The sequence below is a fragment of the Arachis ipaensis genome, chromosome B1, assembly GCF_059453495.1.
Source record: "Arachis ipaensis isolate K30076 ecotype BB chromosome B1, ASM5945349v1, whole genome shotgun sequence".
NCBI classification, from domain to species: domain Eukaryota; kingdom Viridiplantae; phylum Streptophyta; class Magnoliopsida; order Fabales; family Fabaceae; genus Arachis; species Arachis ipaensis.
Window position 1 is genome coordinate 15807643 of NC_142436.1, and position 15895 is coordinate 15823537.

A 15895-nucleotide genomic window follows, 5' to 3' on the forward strand; every position below is an offset into this window, starting at 1 on the left:
TGAATACATTTTAAACTTTTTATCTGTCTATCTTTCAACCAAAGTTTGAAATTGTTTGAATTTTTTCAAAACTTGGTTCTTTATCTTCAAAACATAAGTCCAAAGTTTTCTTGAGTGATCACCAATAAACATAATAAAATAAATAGATCCACTAAAAGACTGTACCTTCAAAAGAATACAAATATCAGAGTGCACTAATTTCAAGAATTCTGATTTTCTTAAAGGTTGATGCTTCTTAAAACATAATTTTCTTTGTTTGCCAGCCAAGCAATGAGAACATTTTTCCAATTCTGTATTCCTTAAAGTGGAAAGAACATCCTTTTGAGCCAAACAATTAAGTCTTTTTAATATGACCAAATCTTCTTGTGCCACAAGTTACAAGCTTCTTTATTTTCAACTGCATTCACACTACCTTTTGCAATCATGGCATGCATCACATACAAATTTCAAGTACCTTTTTCTCGAGCCACTATCAAGTTTCCTTTAGTGAGCTTTCATTGTCCAAAGGCGAAAGTGTTTACAAAGAAAGCATCTTCCTTCTTTTCTTGCTTACCTTTATTTTTATTTTTTCAAAGAAAGCAATATTTTTGGACGTGCCCCATTTTAAGACAGTAATGACACTCAATATTTTTGCATCTTGACTTGGATTTGTTCCTGCTTTTCACCTCTACCCTTTTGACTTCTGCTCTAATTTCTTCTATTTTCAGTAACTAACATTTCTGACTGTGATTTCCTTCTCATCTCTTTATTTAAAATGCCACCTTTAAAAAGTTGCATGCTCAGTTTACCATTCGCAGCAAAATTAATAAGAGGGATACGAAATGTCTCCCAAAAGTTCGGTAAAGTATTTAGCAACTACAATTCTTGAACCTCATCTTCAAACTTCATTTCTCCCATGCTTGATTCCCTCCTTATATATCAAATTCATCAACATATTCAACAAATACAATTTATCATTGTTAGATTTAGAAGCATACAAGGATTTAATTTAATTCTACAAAGTCCTATCACGAATCTCATTAGCAATATAATTATAAGCATTATCATCCACCTATTACCTAATAAAACCACAAATTTGTTGGTGAAACTCTCATTCTTCATCTGTTTTAGATTCTGATTTTTGTGTAGAAAATACGGATAAATATAGATTTTTTACAAACAACAAATCCTTCATTTTGTCCTTTCATAGATGGTAATTTGTGTCATTCAAACTTATCATCCTAGTATAATTATTTGCCTCCATCTTTCAAGCAAATAACAACCAAATGCCCAAATTTGAGCTTTGATACCAAATGATAGGAATAAAAACAACCAATTCTCTACTTACAATAATTAGAGGAGCAACAACACCTAGTCACAAATAAATGGCAGCAGTAAGAACACACCAATAGCAGCTAAAAATGCACAAAAAAATTCAGAAATAGAGAAAGAATACACCAAAATTTTTAACATGAAAAACCTCCTCAATGTGCGAAGTAAAAACCACGAGTCATCAAAATTAGGGAAATAACTTTACTATGATCAAAATAGGGTACAAAATAATCACAATTTACTGTACAAAATATGCATACAATAAGCAAACAACTAAAGCATCAAAGCTTACAAAGCAAGAACAAAAAAATGAAAATACTACAAAAACAGAACTACTAATGCATGGCCAATATCTCCAACTACAGATCTTGTATTGAAGATTCAAACGGTTAATGAATCTACAGTGACCAATATACAAAGACAACTTTGTATATGTGCGAAAATATCTTTCTCTCTTCTCTTCTCTCTAGTGTTTGGTGTTTCTCACAAATAAAACCTCTCTCACACAACCCTAATTCACCTCGGCCACTTCACTCTCAGCTACGAGAAATCATGGATTTGGATACTAAAATTGAGCCTTTTTTTTCATATAGGAAGGGAGCCCAAAACCCAACATTTCTAAATTCTTTGGTCTCTCAAAAACAAATTTAAGAAGTTTGTTTGTTCAATCAAATGCAAAAATTTCTGTTTGAAAAATATGTTTGTTTAACTTGGTAAGCATTTCAATTTGACAGCGAAACAAAGAGCTATATTATCACTTAAAAATATAACAACCATACGATAGGATGAATCGTGGAGAAATCATAATTGATACACTTGAAAAGCTAGTGGCAAAGTGGCATGCCATTTTCTTTAGCAGGAATGATTTAGACACTTGCATACTTAATCCTCACCCATCTCTAGTTAGATTCAGATAAAGCTACTCAGCCCCAAGCCAAAAAAAAAATGCTAAATGTCACTACCCAAAACTCAACTTTGGGAATGTATAGCCATTTTTCAAATTGGCAATGATCAGTTAAATCTTTGGGATCAAGCTGGATCAGCTTTTTCTGGCGTCTTCGTAGTAGTCTCCATCACAACTTGGTGCTCTCCTCCTGAAGTATTTATAGTAGATGTATTGCAGTATTATCTGTCATAAATTGTTAAGGATTTTGATATAATCATAATGTAAGCTAAATGTATTTAATTGTATTTCACATCTCAAAAACTTTAAATAATGTGTTTTTGAGATTTTTATAGGTAAGTTTGTCCTTTAAAAAACATAGTTTAGGATACTGATCAAATCATATTCTATCATTGGTAAGTTTCTCCATATATGACCTTTTATGAATACTTGTATTTCTGAAATTATCTTTTGGAAGTAAATCTGCCACTTTGGTCTTTTAATATTTGATTAAAAATTGAATATACAGAGTGATACCCAAATTAGTTCTTAAGAAATTTTTTGTCGAATCCTTTAATTCTAGACAAATTTTAATCACCAAATCAATCTCCAAACTTTTGTTTCGATAGACAAATCAATGCTCATATCATATTATTTGTTTATATAAAGGGACTGGTATGAAAAATTTAAATGTTTTTAAGAACTATTATGTCATTATTATATAACAATAATAACTAATTTGTCTAACTTTTTACTAAAATTTGTCGTGAGATCTAATTTGCTTAAAATTAAAAATTAGGGATTGATTTGGTGATTAAAATTAGTTGAAGACTAAAGTGTTTGACAAAAATTTCTTAGAGACTAATTTGGGGGATATATATATGAATTAAAGACGAGTATATAGGATACAAAAAGGTCCAGTGCCACGCAAACTACAGCATCCAGCAACCATGGCATATTAGGTTTGATGCTATCCCATTCTGTAGTTCGTACAAGAATACTGCATCAAATACATACTTAAGTTAGATTAAACTATAGATATAATTTTTCTTTTAAGAATTGTAAGGGAGAAAGATTACTACCTTCCAACATAAGTAGCATTAGCAATTAGTGCAAATACGAACATGAAAGGATTTAAGCCCTGATTTCATAAAACGAGAAAGCATAAATGAATAAACAGATACATTAGCTATAAGATTTAAATCTTAATTAGAAGAGAAGAAATAATGCGCAAAATTGATCTATAATATATTACCTCTACGCTGCCTCGTTTAATCTGGTCATCAATAATTAAGTACAGAGTATTAATATGAAATTCATGAAGTAATGAAATCATAAACAAACAGAAAATAAATAGTGCAAAGCTAAATAATAAACAGTATAACAGCAGTATAGTTCCTGCTTAAAATATGAGGGGCAAGTTTGTTATCGATGATTTAATGACAAATTCTTTAACATCGTGATGGGTTGATCATTTCGCATGAGCTGTTTAACAATAAAATACCAAATAGGATTCTATTAAATGAATCAATCATGTTGTCTAAACTAAAAATTCACTACTAATTAACTAGTCACTTCACATTTGTATAAAATATATATTAAAATATAGTTATGTTATGTGTACACCAAAATTAGTCACTAAAGTCCGTCACCAATATAAAATACATATTGAGATATAAATATACATTAAAAATAAATTAAACCATATATATATTTATACACAAATACATTGATGGCTTATTTTAGTAACTAATTTTGGTATACAAATAACATTTTTAATTAGAATATATATGTAAATATACACAAATATATAATAATTAATATGATGGCTAAATTTTAGTATCTATGTACTATTTTTTAAATGAATACATCAATTCTAATTCCATAGTGCACAAACATAATATCTGTGTATGATTTTAGTGTCTTATTTATATTCAAATAGCATTCTTATATACTAAATATCGTTGTGACAAACTTCTATAATATTTAATCAACTTGAGTTAGCCGAATAGGGAACTCACGTACTCATTCACTTGAACAAGTGTTTTGATACTAACTGCCCAGGGCACCAGGACCTGTCATCAATAGTTACCGGCTGGCATTGCCGTCGGCAACTCGTAGAAGAGCACTAAATAATAAAATGTTTGGATACTTACGTTCAACCATATTTGTGGTAGGCGACCCCCCATATATATAGCAGCCATGAGCCATCCCAACCATTGACCAAGTGCACTGTGTACCTGTTGCTCCTGTGCATATTCTTTATTTATCAATAACGTGCGAATTCAATTGAGGAAAGCAAAATTAATAAGGAGAAAATGCCGTATAGCTGTCTTCGTATAGAGTTGATAATTAAAAATCGTTACAGTCTTACATAACAATTTAGTAAAATATTACAATAGGCTCATTAATTAGGTCGATATGAATTACTTGCTAATTAGGATTATAAATAAGGAACTATTATTATTGTATTAACAAGGAATTAATAAATTGATATTGAACTTAATTCAGTTTAGTAAAATGTTACCATAGGCCCATTAATTAAGCCTATATAAATTTTTTGGAGTTAAGTCCTATTTTAGTTTTTAAAATTGGCGAGTTACACTGATTTAGTCCTCCAGATCTCAATTGCACTAAATTAGTCTCCCAGATTAGAAAAAATACACCACGTTAGTCCTTTTCCTATTTTTCGTCACCGGATTACTGACGCCGTCAGTGATGTTGCCACGCTGGACACAATGAAATGGCGTCGTTTCTAATTTGGCGCTAAACATCCTTTTGAACGACGTCGTCTGTATGTGATGGAAAATAAAAAGTTAGCATCCCTCTTTTGTCTCCACTTTTCGTCTTCAACTTTTCCATGAGCGACGCAGTGAAAAAAAAGTTTCTCTTCCATGAGTGACGCAAAATAGGAATTGGTAGCTGCAATAGGATTTTTGGAGAATATTGGAACACGAGAAATACTATACGGTTGTCTGAAGAGTTCGTTTGCCACTACAAGGATCTTCTGTAAAATTTTATTTTTTCAAATTTTAGGGAATGCTTTGATGTTTGTTGATCATGGTTTATTGTTTTGTATATTGTTAGTCCCCAAGTTTTGAAGTGAATTTTGTGTTAGGGTTTTATTTTGATGTTTTGTAGGACTATTTTTAGGGGTTTCTCTTCATGTTCTATTCCATTGGTGGAACAATCAGTATCTTTTCATGGTTGATAACTGTGTTTTATTTTGATATTTTTCTGTATTATGTATGAATGTAGTTGATTAAAACTATTTTAAAGTGATCATTGTGTGAAACTGGTGATGAAAATAAATTTTTTTGAATCATCAGATGGATGTGCAATTAGATATTATGTTCCACCATGGGAGAAAGTATCAGAAAGATGAAAAATGGATAGCTATTTATTTTCTTGATAAGAAAGCATGTGTTGGTGATATTGATGTAGATACTTTAGATGTATTTTGGGTGAGAAATTATTATAAAGAACTATGATATGATAAGATAGAAGAATGTTAGTGGCATGCTCCCAGGAGGAGTTTAGACCGTGGTTTAAGAGCTCTGAATTCTGATGATGAATTAAGAGAGATGTGTTTCATGGCTGAGAAAAATGATGGACTGGTTGATGTTTACTTTGAGCATGCAGTTTCATCACCAGAAATTCTTGAGGGAAATGAGATTGTTGTTTATGTTGATGATGACTATGATAAGCTCAGAGTGGTTGGTGATGAACCCGACAATGAACCCCTACCAAACAAGATTTCAAGCCAAGCTAATAAACCCACTGTCCCTGCTGATGAGACTCGATTCTCCAATAACAATGAACCAACTGATAATACCTCATCACCCAAGAACACAGAACCAACAAATTCTGGTGCTAATAACCCAATACCCCAAAAAAATAATTTTACTACCACATCCAACTCTAATCCTAGCCAAGCTACTACTACAAAGTCTATTAGCAAGACTCCTCCAATTACCCCAAAACTAAACCCAATTCAAAGGCCAACCCAAAGCCAAAATCCAATACTACATCTTCCAAACTCCTCCAGAAGCACCTGTTCAAGCTCCTCCAAATGCACTGCTCATGCTCCTCCAAATGCACCTCCTCAACTCCTCATGTTACTGCACCGGTTGATGTCCAAGTGGTTGAGATCGATCTCTCTCAACCAAACTACTCAAATGCATAACAGTCTCAAGAAGTAGTTGCATTTAGTTTCACAAACCGCATTTAACATTGTTGTGCACATTCAGCCTAAATTTATGTACTATTTACATGAAATAGGATCCACTTGCGAGGCCATCTAAGTTACAAACTAGAAGGAGGTCTTCACCACCACCATCAGGATCAGTCACTATGGATCCACTACAAGAAACAAGATCAGCCACAACTTTTAGACTGGCCAACTTCTTGAAATTTGTCCCAACACCCAGCTTCAAGCCACCGAGGAAGAAAAAATGAAGATGTAGTTGATAGTAGACCATTTTGAATGATACTGTGAATCTTTTTGTGAATCATATTTTTGTTTTGTCGTTTAAATTTATGACAGTAGACTATTCATCTATTTGGATACAATATAAGAATGCTGGTACTCTCTGTCCTTGTTATGGGTGTATTTTGAATTTAGGACTAGTCTTTATTTTTGTGGGAGAGCTGTCATTGATATGGCAAGAATATTGTTACTTTTTTTAAAACTCATTGATATAGTATATATTATTATTATTATTATTATTATGACAATTTGTTCCATCTTTAATTAATGTTACTGCAGATTTTTTTTTGCAATTTTTTTTCAATAATTTTATTGGATGACAGAAAAAAACTTGCTTTACGTTTATACCATGACTAACAACTTGAAAATTTGACAATGACACTTTTTCTTTTTTCTACTACATATTAACCCTAAACACAGTAAAACAAAATCATCCTCAAACTTTAACTACCAACATGAAACCAGCAACAAACACTATAAACAGAGCCAACAATAAAATATACAATTTTTGGGTTCTAACTTCAACTTCTAACTTCTCAATTCTCCAAACCAAATTCACCCTCACTTGGTTACCATCCTCGGTAGAAATTATCCTTCCACCGACGTCTTCTTCTCCAATGTCAGCCCAAACAAACAAACCACACCACCTCTTTCCATTAACATTGTAGTTAGGACACCCAAAGAATGGCTTGTTAGTATTAACCTCTGTTGTGGACCACCGAAGAACAGGACGGCAGCCACACCCACACCACTATGGAACACTCGATGCTCTACTTCAACTGAAAATTTGTGTTGGACGACATAGAACTCTGGCTCCCACTTGCAATTATGATACTAAACTTAGAAGGGAGTAAGAGACGAAGAACCAGAAAGAAATGGAAAGAAGAAGAGGAAGAAGTCACGGAAGCAATGTAGGTTATAAAAGGGGATAAGGACCAAATTGGCACTAATCAAATTTTATGCCATGTCATCTAACTGTTAGTATCTTCAGCGTGGCAACAATTAGCCACGTCACTGAAGGCGTCAGTGCTCCGGTGATAGAAAATAGGACAAGGACTAACATAATGCATTTTTTTCAATCTAGGGAACTAATTTAGTGTAATTGGAATCTGGATGACTAAATTAGTACAACTCGTCAATCTCAAAAACCAAAATAGGACTTAACTGAAATTACTTGTTAATTAGGATTATAAATAAGGAACTATTATCATTGTTTTAATAAGGAATTAATGATTTAATATTGAAGTTAGTTCAGTTTAGTAAAATGTTACATAGGTTCATTAATTAGGCCCATATGAAGAGGGGTTCTAACATTGGTGCTCTTGTTGACCGTCTTCAATTATCAATTTTATGCAAAAAAAAATCAAACAGTGGATAAAAGGCGTCATGTGCGGAATAAATTACCCTACACTAGATAGTGTTACCTGCAGAAGTTTTCGTCCATTGAATCTTATGTATCCTTCTCTCAGAGCATTACCCTTCAGAGGCAAGTTAACAGATGCAGCGAGAAATGTCCCATATCCCTAAAGCAGTGTACAACATGACAAAGATGTTGAAAATAACTTGAAGATTAGATAAAATAAATAAAAAGGAAAAGAGAACTAGCAATGATCTTCATCCCTGTAGGGAAAAGGACTTTCGGGAAAGGTGGCTGAGGCTCAAGTTGACAGTGACATTATCATACCTAATTGTGTAGATGCGGTTTATTTAGACGGCAATTATTGTTCTGATGTGCAATTTGGGCCAAAATCAATTCGTGTCAAATAGTAAAATAAAATAATTTTGAGCATTATTATGTGTGAAATTCAATGTGATGTCAAATAAAAAATAGTTTATTTCATGACCTTTAACACTGTGTTAATATATTCCTTAGTAATTTAAACATTTTGGATAAACTGAAAAATATAATTAATGCTCTTGATGAATCTAAAAAAATTCTTATTACTTTGTTATAAGAAATTTGAGATATTGTTTATTGCAGTTGTGATATTTAATTAGGCAAACAAGAGAAAACTCACAGCTGCGGAACGTGGGATGGGCCTAGGTTGTGTGGAAGAGGGAATCGCCGGAGACGACGATGCCTCATCGTCCGAAGAAGAATCACAGTTCAATTCCATTGCTGAAGGGCCACTTTTAACAGCTCTCATGTATGTACGGAAGGGTGGAGTGCCACTCCCAGCTAGTGATCTTGCTGACCTGCATAACTCAACTCGATTACATTCCCATCAAACTCTTCATATTCTCTTCATTTCTTAGTTCTTCTAGCATAACTTTACATTCGCTAAACTGTTAGAAATCAATTAGTATTACAAGTCACATATTTTTCAAGGATAAGATCTCTAAAAAATTTATAAGTGTGAGACATTCTTCACTTTATGAGCTAATTTTTAGATTAAATCAAGTTCACAGAATCTGAATTCTATTATGGTGTCAGGAATTTGGATCCTTTAAATTTTGAATTTCACTTAAAAAAGTAAAGTGTGATTTCTCACAATTTATTTTATAGATGAGACTAAAAATAAATACGAGAGAGAAACCATTCAAAAGTAAAAGATGATTCTTTATCCTCTAAAGTACAAATTTAAAATTTAGAGGATCCAAATCTTGGTATCAAATAAAGTTTATTTGATTTAATGTTCTAGGTCCACGTAATCTCTAAATCTCACTTCTATTAATTAGTATAGATTTTCAAGGTACAATATTTGAGAAGAATGTTACATAAACAACTCAGAATATACATAAACAAAAATTAAATTCAATTCAATTCAATTCAATTAAATATTAATAATATTCTTAAAATTTTTCAAAATCTTCAAAAACAAAAAAATATGCTTACGTATAGTAATATTCCCGTCGAGGTGCTGCTTTGGGTGTGCCATTTGGTATTGGAATCCCAGATTCATGACTTGGTTTCGGTTTCAATGGTTTTTTGTCTTCTTCGTGATCCTGTAATTAACATGATATACAAGTGTTGAAAATTTTCTCTTTAGTCAAACTTATCAGGATTGGGCATAATGTTATGCGGCGCCCATCAATGCAAACAAATCCTCTCTTGTGTTATTGATTGCATATTTGAATACTGACATCCCAAAGTCCGAGTCATAAGTTATGTATGTATTTAAAATCATAGATGCGATATAAATCCATCAAACTGAGATTATATTATAGAGACTAAATTATACCATTTATTCCAATCAGAGAGGTGCTCATAACTTCAGATATCATCTAAGATTGATGTATACTACAAATTAATTACTTAATTAATCATCGATTATTTAAAATAGAATCTCTAAAATTATATTATTATTAAAAAAAAGTATATTAATAAGAATAAATCATCTTAATTTTTTTTAACAATTAAGAGAATAAAATATGATCTCTCACTATTAATTTTATAAGTGAGACAAAAAAAAAAAAAAGAAAAAAAGTGCAATAAAAAATTAGAGATCACATTTTACTCCTTTAATTTTTTTTAATAATTAAAAAAATTTATTTTCAGACACCCTTAAATTAAAATAATATGACTCAAAAATAATATATATTATAAATTTAAAAATAATTAAAGTATCACTTTACTACTTTACTAATATTGTCACTTTAAAATATATTTTTTTAAATATATATTAAAATATAAAATACATAATAATTAATTATTTTATATACACAATATTTTTACTAAACTTAATAGTATTCACTTATTTTTATTGTATTTTTAATATTTTAATATATATTTTATATGTGTAATTATTAATAATTAATTTTTTGTGTATAAATAACATAATTAAAAATCAAAACTAAAAAATATCGGTGTGGGCCTTAGAAATTTAAAATTTAAGGTGGAAATAAATAAGGATGCAAAATGCAATTTGAATAGAACCGAGTAGTGCATTAAAATTGGAAAAATACATACAACTCCTCTGTTGTTGAGCTTGTGCCGACGTTTGCGCCATTTGTAAAGGTGGTCATAATATAAGCTTTGCAGTACCAATACGATCGTAGTGATTGTATAAAGCTGTTAATTGAAAACAAATTACTGCCCGGAAGATCAAGAGTGCAATTTTCGCACTTTTTTCAAACTAAAAAATCAAATACACAACAAATTGAGCTAATATTTATATTAATCTCTAAAATTATACTCACATTTTAATTTGGTTCACAAAATTTCATTTTATTCAATTTAATTTCTCAATTTAACATTCGAAACTCATATTAGTTTTAAATTTTATTTTTGTCACAGAATTATTAATAACATATTGAAATAGACTGACGACTACTATATTAAATTCTTTAACAGTTATCCGATAGACAATTGAAATTTTTTACATCAATTTATTTTTTAAAAAACTTTTAAAACTCTTAATTGCAATTAGGAGGTAAAAAAATTCAATCGCTACATATAGCTATTAGAGAATCCGATATAACAAATTAAAGACTAAATTGAGTATATCAAAATTTTAAAGACGATACTGAGATATAAAATAATTATAATTTTAGATACTAATTTAACTATTAACTCATTACTATATACGTTCAAAGATTTAACTAAAAGAATATCTTAAATACGTTCGCAACGAGAATTAAAATAAAAAATATGTATATGTATTTTGTTGAAAAATATTAAAAAATTATTAAAATTTATTATTTTTAGTCAGTTAATTATTAATATTTAAAAATATATAATAAAATATATTATTAAATTATTAAATTAATAATTAAATAATAACAAAAATAATAAAATGTGATGGCTTATTATTTCTGCCAACCCCTCCCTTTTCTCCTCTATAGTCATATGATGTTAACTTCTAATAATGCGGTTTACGTTAACTAGTAACAAAGCTAGTAGACTGGTAGTGAGCCCATACAATATTGTGTGTCAATATCAGGCTGTGCCAGACGCCCAGACCACCCCACCAACCAAAAGGCGCGGCAGCCAAAGACGTTGACACGCGTTCAATTCATTCACTCTTCTAATTTCTAAACTGGGAAATGGGAATCCCATATGACCTACCCTAACTTTTTGCAACCAAATATCTCAATATCTATCTTATTTTAAACACATTTTTTTTTATTTAGGTGAGGTTCTGTAAAAAAAAAAAAATCTTTTTAAAAGAATTTTTAAAAAACATTTATATTTAAATATTTTATATAAAAAAATTTTATTTAATAATTATATTTAAATACAACAATATAAAATTATTTATTTATTTATTATATTAAAAATACTTTTTAGAAAAATATAAATTATAATTTAAAAAAATAAGAAAATATATAATAATAATAAGAAGAAAAAAAGTTCCTTAAAAAAATAAGAAAAACATAATAATAATAATAATAATAATAATAATAATTTTATTCATTTTATGCTATTTTTAATATTTATTAGATTAAATACTACAAAAAGAATGACTAATAAAAATTACAAAAAGAAATAATTATGAGGATGAGAGACGTGGATTTAATTAAGAAAAGATACTTTTAAAGAATGAAAATAGAATTCAATTAGAATGTTGTAGTAATGTGGCAACAGTGTCTTCCATATATTAATTATTTACCTTCTCTCCATTTTAATTATACACTATTATGTAGTAAGAATTCAAGATTTTAATAAATAAATAGAATCATTAAGCATTTTTTTTTAATCCGATTGGTACAAATTTATACTCTATATTTAAATAAATCAAATTAAAGCATTTTCAACACAAGAATTTTAAATTTATTATGAATGATTTTCCTAAAACATATAACCTTAGTTCTTATGACTAAAGGAAAACTAAATTGAACCATTAAATACTGCTTATTATTCACATATCTCAGACGCATGGTGCCCAAAAGAAAACAAATAACAGAAAAAATAGAATGGAGCAAAAAATGAATAAATAAATTACCAGAGCTGTGTAGAATTGTGTAGGCAACTGCATGACATCCATTCATACATGTACCAAAGACAAGATAAGCAAAAAACAAAATAAAAAGAAAAAAGTTAGTCCGCATGAACATGAAGCTAAAAATGAAAAGGATCAGATAGTAATAATTAATTAAAAAGAACCAAATTGGGGTATGATAAGAACCACACCTGCACATCATCATGATAAAAACATAAGAAAAAAGGGCAAAGGCTAACCAATGGAATTTAAGGCTGCTTTTTAATTATCACCTCGTAATAATATAGTAGAGACATAAACAGGGTTACATTATGAGATAAAAGATGTCTAGTTGTGAGAATATAATGGATATACGACACGGACAAAAATCAATGTCTCTGATCTCATACGTTGCATTTGTTTACTGAACAGGATACTGATATAAAAATATAGAGATATAAAACTATTTAACAAATAAAATATAAATATAGATATAATATTTAAAAATATTAATAAAAGATATAATTTATATTTTATTTTTTGTTTAAAAATTTTTATTAATTTTTGTAATTATATTTTTTATTATTATATATATTTTTTAAAATTTTGTATAAAAAAATAATATAAATTAAATGTTTATAATTTTTTTATATTTAATTAATTATCAAATAAAATATAAAAATATTATTTTTTATTTTTTATTTTTTATATTTTATTTTCAGTATTCTATTTTATCTTATCTTATCTTTGTAATCAAATGCAGTACATTATATGATAAATTAAGATTAAACAAAAGGTTAATTAAAATAATGAGTGAACATCAAATTAGTGTCTAAAGAATTTTGGACACTTTGATCCACGACAAAATTTTATTTTTTTAAAATCTTTTAAAATTATTATTGAGTCTCACTAAGGAACCAATGGAATATTTGTACAATGTGTACAATTGGTTATTTATTTGGTTCAATATGAGTTAAAAAATGAACATCATGATAAAATACTATTAATTTCTCAAACACAATACACCCATACTATCCAGAATAACCATTCGGGTATCAAGGATAATAAATATATGATATTCTACTGAATCGAGCATCTCTAAACCTAATAAATATATGATAATCTATTGAATCGAACATCTCTAAACATCCATTATACACATTGTACAGATGTTCCCTATACTTCCTTTTATTATTATCTGGTCATTTTAAAAAAAATTAATTTATTTTATAATGATATTTTTGAATATTAAAAGATCTTATAATAAAAATTATTAAAAATTTATTTATCTCATTTACATATTTGAAATTTGATTTAAAATAAAAGAAGAACTAATATGTCTGACAAAATTAATTTTTAAAAATTTCTAATAGAAAAATTTTTTTAGAGATTAAAATGTTAAATATAAAATTAAAAAAAATTAAATATTTGCTCTAAAATGATTAATAGAAGAGTAATACCCTAAGCTAATTTTTTTTAACTTCTATTAGCCAACTTTTAAAAAAATATTTTATTTATATTAAATTTTAAATTATAAACTTTAAGATAAAAATAATTAATTATTAACTAATTAAATACTTTTTCATCAATTATATTTTTATGTGGCGATTCTTTTTTATATTCCTATTTTTCTTCATTAAAACACTTATTGACTATGTTGCATCTCTAGTTTCTGTGTTTATCCAGAGCATGATGGTTAGAGGAAACGTGGCCTCGGGACTCTCAGGACCACCACCTGCAACCTGACAAATATTTAAATAGCGTGTATATGGTTCAGGGAGTCACTCACCGTAGCTGGTTCCAAAAGGCAACCCACCAAGTTGAATATGTCACTGCATTCAAATATTTGTTTTATTAATAAAGTGAAACTACCAATTAAAGCAATTAGTGCCACTTTAAGTGGTTAAAATTGGGTTAGTGTATCCAAATAAAGAGTGCTACTTTTATTGACCACCAGTAAGGTTTCGCTACTTGGAAGATACTGCAATCGAATATATATAAATCACAGAATTCACAGGCCACTATGAGAAAACATGCAACTGGTGGCCTGCTGTGTATTTTGTTTTTATATATTACTATTAATTTTTTTAATATATTCGAAAGAAAAGAGATTATGGAGGGGTTAGTGATAGTACTGTCATTTAATTAATTAATTAATTAATTAAAAGACTTTATTATCATCTATCTTAAAAGGCGCATCGGCGCATGTTAAAACAAAAGCAAAATCTTTGATTCAAAAGCAAAATTTGCCAGTCTTTTTATACATTTAAAGTTTGCTCTTAAACATTCTTCAACAAGTACCCCTTAAATATATTTTAAAAAAATTATATCTAATTAAAAACATGTTTGTGAGTTAAGAATTTTAAGAGAAAAAGTAAAAATGGAAGGTGTATGTGTATGTAGTTTAACATTTATACTATAAACTTCCAAAATCGTACTTACGAAGTCACAAAGACACAAACAACACTTTCAAGTTCAACGAACCTTTTATCTTAAAAAGAAAGTTGAGGAACTCACCCGGCGACCCAAGTGAAGAGAAAGGCAAGGGAGACTCCATGGCTTGACTTGGTGCGAAAATTTGTAATAATCTGAGGGATTTCAGCGACTCCCCAACACACAAGACTTATGAGACCGAAACTGAAGGAGATGTCATCTTTCACATTGCAAAGGCAGTCTTTGAAGTATTTCTCAACCCATCTCAGACATGGCTTCCTCTCCCTCACACAATATGAGCCTCCCATTCTCTCTCTCTGCTTTTTCTTTTTTTTTTTCCTTAAACTATTATTTTATTTCTGTGATATGCGAGGTTCAGTTGAGCTAGTGTTTCTTCCCGAGATTAAAGCTGGTTTTAATTTATAGGAAGGGTGCCTCTAGAAATTACGAAATGAAACACTACCAGACTTAAATAGGGTAAAAGCTAAAAATTCATCAATGGTCATTTTTGTCTTTTTGAAATTGAATTGTAGATGCCGAAAGAAAAATGGGATTTTTTATTTTAATAAATAAATAAATTATAATAATGACCGAAATAAATAATTTAAAAAATATTTATCGAAATAAATATTTTTCTTTTATCTCATTTACATTATAAACGAGATAATTTTGTATAGATATAGATGAAATATACGTAATTTTTTCAATTTTTTTATATTTTGTTTACAATGTAAAAAATATTAAAAATATAAAAACATAAAAACATATATCTCGTTTATATGTATTTATAAATATAAAAATATATTTTCTGAAAATAATAAAAAATATTAATAAATTTTAAAAATAAAAAATTCGTACGATGTTCATGTTCCATTATGAGAATAAATACGTAACTGTGCCCGCTCCTAAAAATTAAAA

The 15895-nt window shown here is 29.0% G+C and overlaps 1 protein-coding gene across 1 annotated transcript; it reads right to left on the bottom strand.

The window, feature by feature from the left end:
* Positions 1-2037: 2037 nt before the first annotated feature.
* On the bottom strand, positions 2038-15512 carry LOC107626069 (PQ-loop repeat family protein / transmembrane family protein). The gene is made up of 12 exons (XM_016328851.3): positions 15062-15512; positions 14334-14376; positions 12569-12595; positions 10594-10695; positions 9520-9629; positions 8702-8879; positions 8108-8206; positions 4351-4443; positions 3450-3470; positions 3277-3335; positions 3104-3194; positions 2038-2440 (listed from the first exon to the last, which is right to left on the bottom strand). The coding sequence occupies exons 1-12, from the start codon at positions 15283-15285 to the stop codon at positions 2351-2353; spliced, it is 1137 nt and encodes a 378-aa protein (XP_016184337.1). The 5' UTR covers positions 15286-15512; the 3' UTR covers positions 2038-2350.
* Between the last annotated feature and the right edge of the window lie 383 nt (positions 15513-15895).

What these genes read in the sequence shown, in the direction of transcription:
- LOC107626069 (XM_016328851.3), bottom strand. Translation starts at nt 15,285, where the DNA reads ATGGGAGGCTCATATTGTGTGAGGGAGAGGAAGCCATGTCTGAGATGG. An exon ending in CACAATTCTACACAGCTCTG is followed by an intron (nt 10,696 to 12,568) that starts GTAATTTATTTA and finishes TTCAATTAACAG; the next exon opens with CTTTATACAATCACTACGAT. An exon ending in GCGTGGCACTGGACCTTTTT is followed by an intron (nt 2,441 to 3,103) that starts GTATCCTATATA and finishes AATTTATGACAG; the next exon opens with ATAATACTGCAATACATCTA.